Raw genomic sequence first — 18,200 nt, 5'->3', positions numbered from 1 at the left:
CGTAGGAGTGGCTGTGTGGTAAGTAGCTTGCTTACCAACCACATGGTCCCGGGTTCAGTCCCACTGCGTGGCATCTTGGGCAAGTGTCTTCTACTATAACCTCGGGCCGACCAATGCCTTGTGAGTAGATTTGGTAGATGGAAACTGAAAGAAGCCTGTCGTATATATATATGTATGTGTTTGTATGTCTGTGTTTGTCCCCCCAACATCGCTTGACAACCAATGCTGGTGTGTTTATGTCTCTGTAACTTAGCGGTTCGGCAAAAGAGACCGAAAGAATAAGTACTAGGCTTCCAAAGAATAAGTCCTGGGGTCGATTTGCTCGACTAAAGGCGGTGCTCCAGCATGGCCACAGTCAAAAGACTGAAACAAGTAAAAGAGTAAAAGAGTTATCTTTTGCTTCTCCAGATAATGCATTGTTAATCTTCAGTGAAGCATTTTGCAATGGTCTTTTATTTACTCCCCATTTTTGTGACCAGAGATGTTTAAATATTTTGGATAGCAACCTTAACTGATTAATTTCTTAACCTACACAGCTACACCAGAGCAACCACTGTTTCAGAATTAATTTAGGAATGGTTGGCTAATAAATAACCAGCTTATCCCTTATGTTCATTCTATTGATTGTTTATCTATGATACATCAAAGATTTAGCAAGTCTGTCAAAACCATACCAGCATGGAAAGTGAACATATCATCATCACCATCATCAACATTCAGCATCCGTTTTCCACACATGGGTTGGATGGCTTGACAGGAACTGGCAAGGCCAGAAACCGCATTAGGTTTCATAGTCTGTTTTGGCTTGGTTTCTACAACCGGATGCCCTTTCTAATGCCAACCACGTTATAGAGTGTGCTGGGTGCCTTTTACATGGCATCAACACCAATGCTTTTTACATGACACCAGCACCAGTGCTATTACGTAACACCTTGGTTTTAGGATCCCAATTCTGTTGTGGTGGGTAAGTCTTCTCCAGCACAATAATGCATAACATACCTTGGTCCTCTGTCATCTCCTTTGTAAGGCTCAGTGTTTTGAGATTGGCCTTCAATACTTCGTCCCATGTCTCTTTGGGTCGCCCTCTTCCTCAACTTTCCTCCGCTTTAAGTGAGTGGCACTTCTTTATGCAATTGTCCTCATCCATCCGTATCACATGACCAAACTAGTGCAGTTAAGATGGCTGTGGCAAGGTGGATTGGGCCATTTGAGAATTAAGTGCCTTGACTACAGATACAATACAATGCAGGTGACAAGATATGAACTTTTGACCTCTTGATTATGTTGTCCTTTACCCACTTGGTCATTCTTGTAATAGAAAATACCAAATCACCAGATTCTCCATTCTCCAATTTTAATCAACCTTCTGGTTAAAAGGAACAGGGAAGGTTTAATGCTTTGTTTATAATTCTGCATACCATCATTACACTTGTTTATCAATATTTTGTTAAATTAAGGTTACAAGTTGAAAGAATCATTATCACACTGGGCAACATGCTTAGGGGCATTTCATCTATCTTCACGTTCTGAATTCCATTTCTGCTGATGTTGACTTTGCCTTTCATCATTTCGGGGCCTATAAAATAAGTACCAGTTGAACACTGGGATTGGTGTAATTGATTTACCACCTGGCCTGAACTTGCTGACCTTGTAATCAGTATTTTGTTAAATTTATTATTTGATTTGTAATATCTTTAGTTTGAAATTTGTTTGTCTTCTTTGCAGCATATTCAGAAAATAGAGCAGGATATTTTGGATTGCCATGCATGGAAGGAAGTAAGTGTTACACTGTTAACATTAACATTTAGACCTGTGTGTGCGTGTGTATGCATGCCTGTGAGTGTGTATGCATGTGCATATGCATATGTGTGCATGTGTATGTTTCTGGGTATGTACATTAGTGGAACCTCTCTCAGTTCACTCCTGATTTATATATACTTTGTCTTATTTATTCCAGGGCAGGTCAGTGTTTGAGATCTCAAATGAGGATCTGGAGAACCTCTTAGAAGCAAAAAATGGTGAAAATGCAACAAATCTAATGTAAGTCTAGTTACTTAACATTATCATCATTTAGATACAAAGTTATTACCAGTTCATATATGCTTGGGGCATATTCAAACCTGCAAGAAAGTCATTCACTGTGTTTTGTCATGGAGAAAATTTCTTGCTGTTGATAAATGATGTAAATACACCTAAAATCAGCTCGCAGAGCCACCTATCCAGACTGTGAAACACATGTGTAACGACCGTGCGACCAGGAGATGGTAACGAGGAATGGCTCCTTTAGCGCATCGCACGGTCGACACAAATAAAAAAACATGAAACGAGGTTAAATGTGTATAAGTGCCAAAAGCAAAAGAGAGACACAACCGGTAAAAGATTTAAGAGAAAGGTTTTATTGAATGTCAACTTATATGTCTGTGTGTGTGTGAGTGCGACATAATAAACACAATAATAGACATGCCGTCATATAAACTGGATGTATGTGTATACAAACATGTGTATGTGTGTGCGAGAAATACAGAGCATAGAAAAGGACGTTAGAAGAAAGTCCAGGCACAAGGATGGGAAATACCAGTTTGTATCCAATGGTACACTGTAGTTGAAGTGCTGTACCAAGAAGTTGTGGCGGCAAGGCAGAGCCGAAGAGACACATGTCGTGAGAAGTTGAGGCTTCAATGCTGCGGCCGGTTACTTGGTACAGGAGTTCTTGCAGGTTGTATTCACTGTTAACCATGGTGAAGCATTTCACAAACAGCGTGGAGAAAGCTGTGTGAGTGTTGCTGGTTGGTGTGTACATAGAGAAGTTGGTGTAGACACTGGCGGTGGCGATGAAGGAGTTTGCTGTAAGCTGTTGAACGAAGTGTTGGATCTCCATGAAGCGTCGCTGGAACTGGCTGTGTGCTCTGTGGTCAGCAGCTAGACCTCAGAAGGTCTAGAGCCAGAATGACAAACGGAATGATGGAAAGCTAGATTTTATACCATACTATCGGCTCAACTGGGGTTCAGAAAAACTGTCCCACGCGACCTTATCTGAAGGCGGCGATTGGTTGAATTGCACCCTGGCGCGAGATAGAACAAGAGACAAAAAATACGCCAATACCAACCAATCAGCATGGTGAACACAACAGGGTCCAAAGATGCGGCCGAAGGCTAGCTGTTATCCACTACATCCGCACTCATGTATATATAACAGAGAGAGAGAGAGAGAAGAACACTACACATGCATTTCAGAGTGGTTATCTCTTCTTCAGTCACAGAAACTGGACACAGTGCACTGTGAGATTGTCTCCATGATATTCTTCTCATTATACAATAACTGGTAGTGCTAATTACAGGGTGGCAGTGCTAAGCAGTGATACATATAAATACAAGGTTATCATCATCATTGTTTAATGTCCATATTCCATACTGGCTTAGATTGGACAGCTTAACAGGATTTGATGAGCCAGAGGGCTGCATTGAATTCCAATGTCTGCTTCGGTGTGGTTCCTGCAGCTTGATGCCCTTACTAACACCAACCATTTTACAGTGTATTAGGTGCTTTTTTTTTTTTTTGTGGTACTGACACTAGTGAGCTCATCAAGTAACTTGCCAAGATAAGACCCCCTTGATAGAGTGAGGTTACAGTATGGAGGTTGGAGTAGTTTTGTGCTAGGTGTTGTGAGACTAAAGTATGATAGAGGGACAAGAATAAGTGTTTTGCTGTAGAGGAGATACAGGGTTACTTCAGCAAGAAAGGGAGAAAAGAAATGATGAAGATGAGGTGCCAGGGTGTGTACTCTAGATACAAGAAGGTGGGAAAAGAGAGAAGAGAGAATTACCTGGCACTCCGTCGGTTACAACAATGAGGGTTCCAGTTGATCTGATCAATGGAACAGCCTGCTTGTGAAATTAACATGCAAGTGGCTGAGCACTCCACAAACATGTGTACCTTTAATGTAGTTCTCAGGAAGAATCAGTGTGACAAAGCTGACCCTTTGAAATATAGGTACTACAGATTTTTACCAGCTGAGTGGACTGGAGCAACATGAAATAAAGTGTCTTGCTCAAAGACACATGTTGCTGGGAATAATACTTACGACCTTATGTTCATGAGCCAAATACCCTAACCACTAAGTCATGCGCCTTCACTAAAAGAGAGAATAGGGACTGGAAATCAAGGATAGCTGGATGGTTAGATTTGTGAGAGTGCAAAAGAAGAGTGACAGATGTGTGTGTGACTGTCTTTATCAACACCAACTGAGCAAAATTGTTGACAATGTTTATGTTCTGTAGTAAACAAACTCCCATAATTCATTCATTTTCAACATGTGACCAGTGGAATGAAAAAAAAAACAAAAAAGAAATGCCTTACTTGAAAAACAAGTTGGGTTAGGAACAGGAAGAGCATCCAGTTGTAGAAACTCTGCCTCAATAAGTTTTGTGTAATCCATGCTAGCATGGAAAAATGGAAATAACCAAGATGAGGATAATACTGCAGGCACAGGGACTCATATTTGTTTATATGTATATGCCTGTCTTAACGCAAAACCCTCGACTATAAAGTGGTTGGTAGTAGTAATAGGTATTAACCTTAGACAGAACACAGCACACATAATACTGTTTATGTAGTAGTATTCCAACATTTTATAATTTCTAACATTTCAAAACAAAAAAACTTGGTTATTTTTTATTAATAAAATTAATATGATAAATTAGGGAACATTTAATAAGAATTTATATCTAACTTTCAGGATGACACCAACGAAAAATAATCCAAACAACAGTTGCTTTTATCATTATTATTACACAACACCTGAAAAAATGCCCATGAACTCTGAGTCAAATGGTCAAACAGTGGTGGTGCCAAGCAGTCCAAATTCATCAAATACTCAAAGATCACGAGCAATTAAACAGTTCTTCACAAAAGGTATTCCAAATTTCATACTTTTAATCAGATCTTTTAACATTCTGATTATTGTCAAGCATGATGTTTATTCAAATTGTTTTGAATTAATCATGCTTCTAGATTTTTTAGAATGACATTGTATGATAGGTTTGAGAGGCCAAATTTTGGTGTTCGATGAGAAAAATTACCATTTATGCACTGAGAAATTGCTTCAATTGATTATACTTTTCCTTTATTTCAATGTAAGAAATAAGTATTTTTTTTTCATATTTTCAGTTTGCCATCTTGCTTTCAAAAGACTTAGCCGATTATGTGAATCATTGGAAGTTTCTCCAGAGCTGGTTTGTATTTCTAACTTTAATGTTCTAATAAAATCTTTTTTCTAGACATTCAGATTTCTTTTATATTTTAATAGAGTGATTCCTTTAATTCTAGCATAGTTCTTAAAATAGGATGTATTGAGACCATTCTGGAGCACTGTATCTAGCATTTAACTGTGGCTTGTATAATACTTATATCAAAAAATGTTTTAAATTGCTACAAAAACTAACATCTGAGATTACCTGCGTTCAGTATTTTGTTATTAGAATTTCAAGTAAAAGGGATTAGTGGTGGTTATATGAAGGGAAAGGAAAAAGAAAAATACAGACTCATTGCTCCCTTTCCATATTATTGTTGCTGCTGCTGCTGATGATGATGATGAGTTTCATCTAACCTGGATTTTTTAATTTTTTTTTTTACATTTAAAACATTAAAACAGCTTAATTATATAATGAAATTATACATATTACTAATGAATCATGTCTGAAAACCAATATGAAAATTCTATAAGCCCTAGTCAGATTATGCAAGAACTGAGGCATAAGGCAAAAACATTGAGCAATTTTATCACACATTGAAAGGAAAAATGATCAATTCACTAAAAATAATTCACAACATTTTGAGTAAGTGCCTTCTACTGAAGCCTCGAGCTGACCAAAGGCTTTGCGAGTGGATCTGGTAGATGGAAACTGTATGGAAGCCAGTCATTTGAGTCATTTTTGTAACTTTACTGCTGATATATATATATATATATATATATATATATATGTGTGTGTGTGTGTGTACATATATATATATGTATGTATATTTGTGTGTCTGTGTTTGTCCCTCCACCATCGCTTGTTGGTGTGTTTATGCCCCCATAACTTAGCATTTTGGCAAGAGACCAATAGAATAAGTACTAGGCTTACAAAAAATAAATCATGGGGCCGGTTTCTTTGACTAAAACTCTTTAAGGCAGTGCTCCAGCATGGCTACTGTCAAATGACTGAAACATGTAATAGAGTAAAAGAATATATATTATGTATGTATGTATATAAATGTATATACAACCAACACCAACACACCAAATTCTGATACTTGTTAGTGTTCATAGCTATTTAAGTTCAATATTTTGGGTGGGAAAGAAAAGATGTAAATTATCACAAGTTACATTAAACCTTCATGTACAGGAAACCAGCAGAAAAGTAAGCATCAGGGACTATTGTAGTGGTAGCAGTGGTGATTATATCAGCATTGGTCTTTTTTTTTTTAAGTGGAAGCATTTTATTCTCATCATCAGTTTTCCATTTGCTAAACGAAATAAGTCATTTTAGTCTTTCTTCTCTATAACTTTAAAAAAATTTTTATTTTCCTCTCCCTACCAGACTCAGAAAGTTTGGACTTGTCTTGTCCATTGTATCATACACAATCGTGAATTACTACGAAACAGACATCTTGACCAGGTATGTAACATTGTAGGATGTGGTTACTTTTTATGTTTTAAAATTTATCTTTTCTTTGAATAACCGGGCAAGTTGACCTCTCAACTATATAGTTGACATATCCATATTTTTGGCTTGTTGCTCTTGAGATTACTAAAGCAATATCAAAAAACAGATGTTAGTTCTGCAAATTTCTAGAGAAGTCTGTCTTATTGATGATTCAACTAGAATAAAGGTTTAATGGAAATACTATGGAAATATGTTTGGCAAATCATAATTGGACATTTTGGAAATCTGGAGTTGAGTTAAAAATAATTGTTATCTTCAGTGAAGATAGACATTGAGACTATTTAGAAGGAGTGGGTGAGGGTTAGATTGAGCGTTACAAATAACATGACAAAATAATGAAATACAGAAAGAGACAAATTCTGTTGTAGAACTGTTGAATCGATATCAGGGTATCATCATTATCATCATCATCATTTACAGGGGGCACTGAAAAGTTCCTGGCTTTGGGTAAAAGAAAATACAAGAGAATCAGTTAATTATGATTTTACTCAACATATTCCACTCTCAGATTCATACACTTCAATTTTTCTAAGTCCTGTAAAAAAACTCAGAAAGTCGGGTCTCCAACCAGGCCTTTCGCAATACCCTTAAAGCCAGGAACTTTTCAGCATCCCCTTGTAGCATCTGTTTTCCATGCTGGCACAAGTTGGATGGTTTGACAGTAACTGGTGAGTTAGAGGACTGTGCTAAACCCAACATCTGTTTTGGCATGGTTTCTATAGCTAGATGCCTTTCCTTATACCAGCCACTTTACAGAGTGTACTGAATGCTTTTCATATGACAAGGGGATATAGAATTGTAGGAGGAGACTTTATAAGAAGTGATGAAAGTTTAAAGTATGATAGAGGGACAAGAACATGTGTCTTGTAGAAGAGATGCATAGCTACCCCAGTTAAATGGATATTAACCCTTAGGAGACAACAGGGCCAATTTATTGGCTGAAAAGTTGAATGACGAAGAAAATTGTATTAATTCATTCAATTTCCTACAAGAATATATATAGTTTTATATATGTAAAGTAATTACTTTATTTTTTATAATTGTTTTTGAAAAATAATCGCATGCCCTCTGTAGGGCTTGTGAAAAGAGATCTGTCTTCTTGGCATTGAAACTCTAAATGAGAGATTCCATCTCCAAAGGGTTAAAATGTAATTGGTGAAAAACAACTAGAATGAGAATGTACCTTCATCATCTTTGCCCTCATTGCCATATGCATTTTTAATAAATGAGTGGCAGGAATGATAATGTATTGGATTAAATATTTTTTTGTGTTTGGAGTTCAAACTATGCCAGTATTGACCATGAGTTTCATCCTTCTGGAGTTATAAAGTTGAGTGATTCCTGTTTCTTTATATACTTCTTCTTTATTAATTTATGGCTTTGTTAATAATTAATAACTCAATATATAAGTATTTATTGATTATTTTAAAATCTGTTTCAGAAAATTGTTAATATCTGCTTTTAAAAATCATTTATTGCTCTCAAATTTCCATTTTGAAGATTATGGTATGCTGTCTGTATGGTATCTGCCGAGTAGTACACCAAGAGATTAAATTCAAATCTATTGTAAATGTATCTAAGGAAATCTCACTTGCTCAACAAGAAGTAAGTATTTTATTTATTACACAGTATTTGTTTTATTCTCACATATTTATGAATTTAATTTTTTTTTTGTAATTTTGTTTGAGTAGTCCTTGCCCCCTATTATTTATATTATAGTCCTCTCTTATTTACATTATTTATATTTGACGGATATTTGTCCGCATCTTGTTTGTTGTTAACACAAAGTTTCGGCTGATATAATATTAAATATTATTAGGTATTATATAAAAGGAAGTTGCTATAGGTGCAGGCGTGGGTGTATGGTTAGCAACTTGCTTCCCAACAACATTGCTCGGTCCTACTTTGTGGCACTGTGGGCAAGTGTCTTCTATAGTGTCAGGCCAACCAAAGCTTTGTGAGTGGATTTGGTAGACAGAAACTGAAAGAAGCCTGTTATGTGTGTGTGTGTGTATATATATATATATATATATATATATATATATATATATACATATATATATAATAATAATATTAGGGACAAAATCCAAAATTACAGGTAAAAACTCAATTAAAATCAATTTATAAAAAATTAAAATTAAATTGAGCTTTATAGATAAAATATATATAAAATATATAGTTTTAGGGAAAATAACCAAGTTTCAAGAACTCATCGATGAAAATCCACTATCACATATAGAAAAATTAACAATTAAAAGCACAATAAATGAGTATAATATAAAGCAAAGTAAATATCATAAGATAAATATAATAAAATGATTACACGTGTTTCATAACTAATTTTCAAATAGAAAGGAAATTTAAATCGATTAAAATCAATTGAAATTATCGAAAATTAAATTCTATTCAAAAATATAGCTAATCGTCAGATCTTAAGTAGAACAATAATTAGATATATATATCTCAACCAACAATAAGTACCAAATGAATTAATATGAAATACTTATTTTGTAAAGATAGAAAAATTATTAACAATATCAAAATAATAACCATTCAATAATCCTCCCTTCCTCCATTATAATAACATGTATATTATATACAAAAAACAGCTTACATAAATTATCATTGTTTTAAATTATCTTTGTTTTAAATACAATTTGAACGAAGTTTAAGTTTAAAATAATAATGAAGATAAAATTAGTACATATTTAACCGGTGTAATAGTTAAAGCTATACTATTTAAAGCTAAAAACGTTTATTTAATTATCATTAAAAATCAATTGAATAATAGAAAAATACAAGAATATTTATTTCTACAAACGTAAGAATAAAAATATGAATGAAAAAATTATGAAAGAAAAAAATTATTAAGAATAAAAGATTAAACTTTATATATATATACAAAGTTTTAATAAAAAAAACCTTTAACCATATTATAAACAATAAAGACTAATTATTAATCAAATATTATCAATCAAAAATAATCGAAAATATAACAACACTATTCAAATCGAAGTTCTAATATTATGTAGAAATGAAACTATAACTTATAAATAATTAAGTGTTAAATAAGTTATCTATTAAAAATAATCTATAAAGAACCAAATGAATATATAAAAAACAAGAATACATATTATTTTCAAATAGTAGAAAATCTTTAGCAAAGTAAAAACAGTACTTATCCATATTTCTCCGTAATTCAAACTGAAACTAAGACGTTATCTAATAGCTATAGCATTTTAAGCAAGAGGTTACGCGAAAATACTATGTTAAAATAGAGAATAGAATACGAAAACATGAATGAAATAATAATACTTAGAAAAATGAATGAAAAATTAAAAATTTATATAACTAACAACATAAAAAGAACAAAAAACTATAGCTATCTTATAAAACATATTAATAAAATTTAAGTTCTAATATATAATAAATTAATAATAAGACTAAGAGTCGTAAATTAAATAATATATTATGAAATAAGCTAAAATACTACTATTGATTTAGTCTTATAAAAACGTAGTGTCATTGTAATATAAAACCTTAAACTTCCTAAAATATTAACCTATCAATAAAAATAAAACTACTATATATATACATAAATATATATCTACACATACACACATGTACCTACCTAAACATACATATAAATACAAATACACTCATACACACATATAAATAAATAAAGAATATTATATATAAAAATACACACTCCCACTCACCCTCCCATACTCTCAAATATACATATTATATAGATTCACATATACATACATATATACATATATATAAAAATATAAAATATATACACTCATATGTATACTCTAGTTTATACACACAAAAAATATACATATGTATACTCAAATGCACATACATATATATACACAAAATACACACACACAAACAAACTCATATACATACATAAATATATATATATATATATAAAAGAATATATAAATATACCCTAATACTCACTTAGAAAAACATATAAACACATGAAATATACACACATATATACACAGAAAAACATGTATATACATATATATATATATATATATATATATATATATATATATATATATATATATATATATATATATATATATATATACATAAATATATATACATACTTATATATATATATATATATATATACTTACTAATTAATATAGCCAAATTACACACACTCACATATATACTTATACCCATATATATACATATATATACACATTTACATAAGTACATACATAAATATACATATACATACATATACACAAAAATACTCTTAAAAATATATATAAAAATATATACACACAAATAAAAATTCACACAAATAAATAAATATATAAATAAGGAATATTAAAACAAAACTACACTCACACACTCACTCACACACACAATATATATAAATATATATCTATACTCACAAATACATATATTTATACATACATGTAAATACAAATATACACTCAACATACACAAACATATATAAACACAAACACATATATATACTTAAACCTATATAAATATATACGTAAACATATACATACATACTAATGCATATAGACTATAACACGCACACTCATATATATACATATATTCATTCATATACACATACCCATATAAAAAAAATAAATAAAAAATCATTAGCTAAAGTTTTTATATAAATAAAGTAGTTTATGCCTACATTTTATTTTTCGTTCATCAAAAGAATTAAGTAAATTATTATCCTTATGAAATAATATCTCTTTAAATTCATTATTACATAAATTACAAAAGTTATTACCTATATGATAGGATTTAGCTTTACAAACTATCTCCCATTTTAAAATATAGTTAATATTTTTAGATTTAAGTTCCCAAATATATTTACTGAAGCCAGTAGAATTAATCAAATTTCTATTCTTAAATGAATGCATATGTTGAGCTACTCTTAATTTAATTTTATTAGAAGTCGATCCTATATAAATCTTATTTAAATTATAACCATTATGTTTATTTTCATTCAATAATTTCACTATACATTTATACACTACATCTTTCAAATTACATTCATTATTGAAATTACATTTAGTTTTATCTAAACATGTACAATTAATTATATCCTGGTCAACATTATTATTATTAAAATTAATATTAGAATAATTATTAAATTTAAATTTATAATACTTATTTAACTTAAATTTATTAAAAGAAGAGATAATATTAGCAACATTATTAGTAGTAGAATAACCTACACCAAAATTATTTTTAGAAAAAGATATGATATTTTTTATTATCTCTAATGAATAAATCAATAACTTTTAAAACTTCATTAATAATGTTAGTTTTAACTTGAACGCCGTATGGAATAATTAGCCAGAGTTTGTTCTTATTATAGATATTATTGAATTTATTATTGGTATTATTAAATTTATTATTATCATTAAAAAAATTAGTTATGAAACGCGTGTAATCATTTTATTATATTTATCTTATGATATTTACTTTGCTTTATATTATGCTCATTTATTGTGCTTTTAATTGTTAATTTTTCTATATGTGATAGTGGATTTTCATCGGTGAGTTCTTGAAACTTGGTTATTTTCCCTAAAACTATATATATATATATATATATATATATATATATATATATATATATATACATACACACATATATATATGTATGTATGTATATATTTATGTGTGTGTATCATTGTGTCTATGTCCCCCCATCACTGCTTGCTTGACAACTGGTGTTGGTGTGTTTATGTCCTCATAACTTAGTGGTTCAGTAAAAGAGACTAGTAGAATAAGTACTAGGCTTAAGAAGTAAGTCCTGGAGTCAATTTGTTTGACTAAAAAAACCTTTCAAGGTGGTGTCCCAGCATGGCTACAGTCAAATGATTGAAACAGATAAAAGTAAAAGAAAAAGAAAAGATTGTAGAAGTAAGACCAGATAAATTTTAGTTACAAAATCTTATATGGACTCGTAAGGGCCATATGAAACCCAGTTGAGAAGCATTTGGATAGAGGAGCAGAAAAGTGAGTAAGTGCACAATTAAAAATAGGGATTGAGTTAACGCAGTAAATATCAGTTTGGAGGAGAAGTGTAGGAAGAAAATAGGAGTGAGTTAAGGAGGGAGAGAAGGTTACAATGGACAATAGTAAGGATATGATGTGAAGTGTAGGGTGATAAGTGGTCACGTTTACAAACCTGAAGGATTAGGGAGGGATGCATGTTAGAAGATGAGTCATTGGAGAAGGCTTGACAGAACTATGATTTTGCTGAGATGGATGGGGTTGGGGTCTTTACAAGCACATAATCTGTTACTTTAGTGCTTTAAAAAAATTTCTCTTTTTTTCCCCTATCTCCAGATGATTTCTCCAGCCTTATTTCTCAGTTGATATTTATATTTCTTCATCTAATTCTTGATATCTCTCTTTCCACTCCCCAGATATTTAAAGTGATATTAATCCAAGATGGCAAAACTGATTCAATTGTTGGTTTTTATAATAGTGTCTACCTACCAACTATGAAGACTTATATTTTACAGTTTGAACCTAACAAACAAACAGTGAGTAAATTTATTTCACAGTTATTTGTTCAGTATGTATGCATGCTGTATGCATGTATTTTTGTGTATATATGTATTTGTGTACGTTTATATATATATATATTTATTTATTTATTTGTAAATTAGTAATTATGTATTATGCATTATTAGTATGTATATATATATATATATATATATATATATATATATATGTATATGTCAACTCAGCTGGCAAAAATGAGTAGTACCTATACTTCAAAGGGCCATCTTTGTCACATTGTGTCATGCTGAATCTCTCTGGGAACTACATTAAGGGTACACATGTCTGTAGAGTGCTCAGCCACTTGCACATAAATTTCCCAAGCAAGTTTTTTCCATTGATAGGATCAACTGGAACACTTGTCATAACCAACGGAGTGTCAGTCAGTATGTATATGTGTATATGAATATATAATGTATGTTTATATATCTGTGTGAGTGAGAGAGAGTATATATATATATATATATATATAGGGTGTCCATAAATAACTTTACAATATAAAAAATTCAGAAAAAAAAAATTAAAATAACTCAGTACAGTTTATTGGAAAATAAGTTTTATTAGAAACATCAGAACATTTCCACATGGCCTCCATTGGTTGAAAACCTGCTGAGTTATTCTTATTTTTCTTTTTCTGAATTTTTTAAAATTGTAAAGGTAATTTATGGACACCCTGTATAATGTGTGTGTATATATATATATATATATATATATATATATATATATATATATATGTGTGTGTGTGTGTGTGTGTGTGTGTGTGTGCATATACTTATATACATATATATGTATGTATTTAAAGAACGTGACTGAGACAGAGACATGGCTTTTTTGTGAAGTGATACAACACAAAAACACATCATGGAGTTGAACTTGTACCTCTGTTACCAGTCGTTCAATGTCTTAACCTCACAGTCTTTGAACTACATTGTACTTTTATCTTGTGCATTCACCGCCTGCCTGAACAGTGGGGTGGGTGGGTTTACTCAGAATCGGAGTCTCACTTGCATTCTATGAAGCTTGCTTGCTGCATTATCTCTTTCATCTTTGTGTTTGTTTGAAAGATGGCGTTTTTTTTTTCAAATCGTGGAAGTAATTCAGTTTTAATGGGGGCTGCCAACAGGATTTAACTGTGATGATGTGTCTTGATTCAGTTAAACTAAAAAGGTAAGAGATATAATCGTGAAACCTCATGCGTCGGTATGGTGACTTTAACACAACATGTCTGGTAATTCTTCCCATTGTGCCTCAATTTAGTATCTTCAGTAAGTATATAGCGTGTGTGTGTGTGTGTGTGCAGAATTGCTGAATGGTATGAAATTTTTCTTTGCAATCACAAGGTTCTGAGTGTGAGTTAAGTATCTTCTCTAAGTAAATAGTTTGTCTGTATGTGCATGTATTATCTGTAGTGTGCATAAGGTGGAGAGCTGGTAGAATCATTAGCGTGCTTGGCAAGATGCTGAGCGGTATTTCATCTGCCTTTACATACTGAGTTCAAATTCCGCTTACCTTTCATGGTTGTATGCCATACATATTAATTTGCGCAAGTATATACTTATATATGTACATACATACATACACACAAGAAAATAGGCTTCTCAAAACCAGAAAGGAAAAAGCTAATTCGAAGGCCATAGATCCAATCTTTCACTGGAACTGTAAGAATCTGTTAACTTTTCAGAAGTTTGTCATTTAAGTATATATGAGCATGTCGATATGCAACTATATGCATGAGAATATATACATAAAACAAAACATACGAATCTGCACATATACATACATACAAAAATACCCTGTTGTTGATGTTGAAATTCCAATGAAGGAGCCTTGGATCTAGGTTAGAAACCAACTCTTTTACTATTAGCAAGAAATCTTGAAATAAAACTGAATAATGACATACGTACTTACTTACTTGTGTGTGTGTTTCATCACCCTCATTATCATATTTCACATGCAATTTCCATACTGGCATGGGTTAGACAGTTTGTCATAGACCAAGTCAGTTATTGCCTTTCCACACAGGTCAGTCAATCACTTCTATACATTCCCTGTATATGTGTATATAAGATGAAAGTGTAGGATAGTTGGTTGAGTAGGGGAATTACAAGTATGATTTTATAAAATTATTTTTGAAGTTAAGAACATAGTAATGAATAAGAGGTGAAAATTGTTTTTTGCATGGTCTATTTATATGTCTGTGTCTGAATGTAGATGTCATTTTTGTATTTATGTCATTGAAATTTTAATCTTAATGTATGCATGTTCTTGTTTGTGACTGTTAGAGAGAGAGAGAAAGTGTGTACACGTGTATGCATGCATTCATGTGTGTCTGTGCAATATACTTATTTGTGCAGAATTTTTTGGAAAATATATGAGAAAGTTAATATAGAAAATTAGATGATTCAAGTTTAAAGTTTCTCAAAATATGTATTTTATTAATTCTGTTAAATATATACTTTGAATTTATTTGTTTGTGGGTTTATTTCTTCTAGGTATATGTTCTTGTGTCTGCATCATGAGATTGACTTTTACCTCTTCTATGCATGTCTTCCTTGGACTTCTTCTGTAGTTCCTTTCCTCTTGAGATAGTCTGTCTCTTCCTTTACTTAACTGCCATTATCCTTACAAAATACATATCTATACTTGCACTACTGTGTCTCTTGCATGTTGTTTTTGATTCCTCTTTGTTGTAAACCAATTCAAAAGAAAAGTTTTATTTAAACTTTGTTCAGCCCACTGTCTGATCTATTAATTTTAGCTGCCCAACGATTAAGACACATTGTTTTATGTTAGGTAAAGATAGCATCCGCCCTTCAGTGTCATTCAACACTGTCCACACTTTCATACTCATACAAAATATGATTTCTATATTTTTGTCTACTATTTACTATTGTAGAAAGGAATTAATCATAGAATATTATAGTCACGATGCATTTAAAACGTATGGTCTTTTAGATAGGAAGGGGTCTTGATAATTCATCCTGGCCTCAGTTTTATGGTTTGAGCAAATTTGCTTTGGTATTTTGTTTCAACCACAGATCTTATCTGTGACCACTTTAAGTTATCTCATTGAAACTAACAGTTGTTTTCTATGTTTTGAATCTCTACTGCTGCCTTCTCATCATGTGCCACCTAAAACATCAGAAGGATGTTTTAATTTTAATATTTTCCTTCTCCAGATTGTCTTATTTTAGTCTAACTGTTTGTTATTCTGATGTCACCAATCACTCGTCTATGTTGAATGATATATTTTTCTGTATGTTGAGTAGTACAGCTTTCTGACTATCCTGCTCCCTGATGAATATGCACTCTGTTAACCTTATGTATTTATTTGTTTAGTAGGTAATCAGGTAACCGATCAGTCTATTTTAGTGTTGCAGATAGTTCATTTGCAACACAAACTTTTAGAAGCCTTCGTTTCTCCTTATGTACTCTTGAGTAACCATCATGATACTTCCCAACATATCTATTTTAGTAACTGCTCCTGAGATGATCGCAAAAATGGTCTTTTTGGTCATCAGTTAGTTTTGATTGTGGTGCATCAGCAGAGATAACAGCTGCAGTTGCATTGTCTATGATTAGTCCAAGCATCATTATTCTGTTGCTTATTTTTAGTACATTAATTAATTTTTCTATCCATTTCTCCATCAACAGTATGCTTACTCAAGCATCAACAATATTATTACTTAGAAGAATGTGTACTTATGTTCTCTGCCTGTGAGGTATCTTGTTGAGTCTCCTCTCCATTCAACTCTTGTGCAAAGTACATACGAACACATCTCTCCTCTCTTGCATCACTAATTTTTATAGATCTATTTTTCATTATACAACATTGATAATTATAAAATTAATTTTTTTCTTTTTTACTTCACTAAGCGAGGAGGATATCCTGTGGTATGTAGGTTATTTGAACTCTACACCTTAAAGGAAGTTTGCTATTACTCACTGACAATCAAGGGGTTCTCACATATACTCAGATAGGTCCAATTGACCAACCCATTACATAGTCCAATATATGCAATTAGGGAATTTCATTATATTTGTATTTACTGTGATTTTGGCATGGTTTTACTCATTGGTTACTTATCACAATGCCAATCACTTTACAACATAAACAGGTGTGTTTTATTCTACCATTTGTACAAGTGATGTTATCTGTTTGGACTAAAGTGTCACCTTACTGAGTTACTGTTCTCCTGGACAGGTTTATAGTCTCTTCTATGCAAGTAGTTGTTTGGAGTTATACTTCTCCTTGTGGCTTGCTGAGAGCATATCTTCCTGCTGTAGGTTTCCATCCTTGCTTACAATGCTAACGGTTTGTTATAGGTCACAGTAGGTAGAAACTGAAAGTTGGAGTGAAGGAGGTGAGGAACTAATAAAGGGAAGGAGTGAAAGAGGTAGGGAGAGGTGAGAAGATAGATAGATTGTATATATAAATAGAGAGAGGGGGGCATATGAGCAAGAAAGTGTGTAAGAGAGAAGAGAAATGAACATGGGAAGAGAGATGGGATGAAGGAGAGTTTTGCCCCAGTTTGTTTCTTCTGTGGCAGTCTTGACCTCATTTACACTATGCAGCAGGTCATGGTCTTTGAAGAGAGGCTTCTGAGGTATTTACTGCAATGCTTCCTAGCTGACAGTGGATGGCCACTTTAGGAGTTAGGTGAAGTGTTCCTGGCACCTTGCCCTGAATCCTTCTTTGTCTTTGATGATGGTTGTGCCATTCGTGGATGTCAGGGTGTGGCTGTTCCACTTCTGGAAGGGTCATACATGGCCTTGATGGTACTGTACAGCACCTTGGACTTGTTGGTGTTGGCATAGAGCTGCTCTTCTTCAACTTCCTGCTTCCACCATCTGCTTGCATGCTATGAAGCTCTTTCTGGGCTCTGGTTTGACAGTCCCTGTATCTGTCATGCTGTGAGGGGTAG

At 32.4% G+C, this 18,200-nt stretch overlaps 1 protein-coding gene across 6 annotated transcripts in view; it reads left to right on the top strand.

The window, feature by feature from the left end:
- The window catches only part of LOC106877521 (retinoblastoma-associated protein), an 85,945-nt gene that overhangs the window by 51,724 nt on the left and 16,021 nt on the right, over window positions 1–18,200 (top strand). For all 6 annotated transcript variants that reach the window (XM_052966334.2, XM_052966330.2, XM_089349228.1 and 3 more), the window contains exons 18-24: window positions 1,726–1,776; window positions 1,958–2,040; window positions 4,737–4,912; window positions 5,168–5,232; window positions 6,580–6,657; window positions 8,206–8,310; window positions 13,137–13,256. In XM_052966334.2, coding sequence (XP_052822294.1) covers window positions 1,726–1,776; window positions 1,958–2,040; window positions 4,737–4,912; window positions 5,168–5,232; window positions 6,580–6,657; window positions 8,206–8,310; window positions 13,137–13,256 — 678 coding nt within the window. The remainder of the gene's footprint in view (window positions 1–1,725; window positions 1,777–1,957; window positions 2,041–4,736; window positions 4,913–5,167; window positions 5,233–6,579; window positions 6,658–8,205; window positions 8,311–13,136; window positions 13,257–18,200) is intronic.

Source organism: Octopus bimaculoides, chromosome 3 (genome assembly GCF_046866305.1).
Source record: "Octopus bimaculoides isolate indiv1 chromosome 3, ASM4686630v1, whole genome shotgun sequence".
Taxonomy (NCBI): Eukaryota; Metazoa; Mollusca; class Cephalopoda; order Octopoda; family Octopodidae; genus Octopus; species Octopus bimaculoides.
The sequence above is the reverse complement of the archived record's forward strand: the minus strand, read 5'-3'. Positions and strand labels throughout refer to the sequence as shown.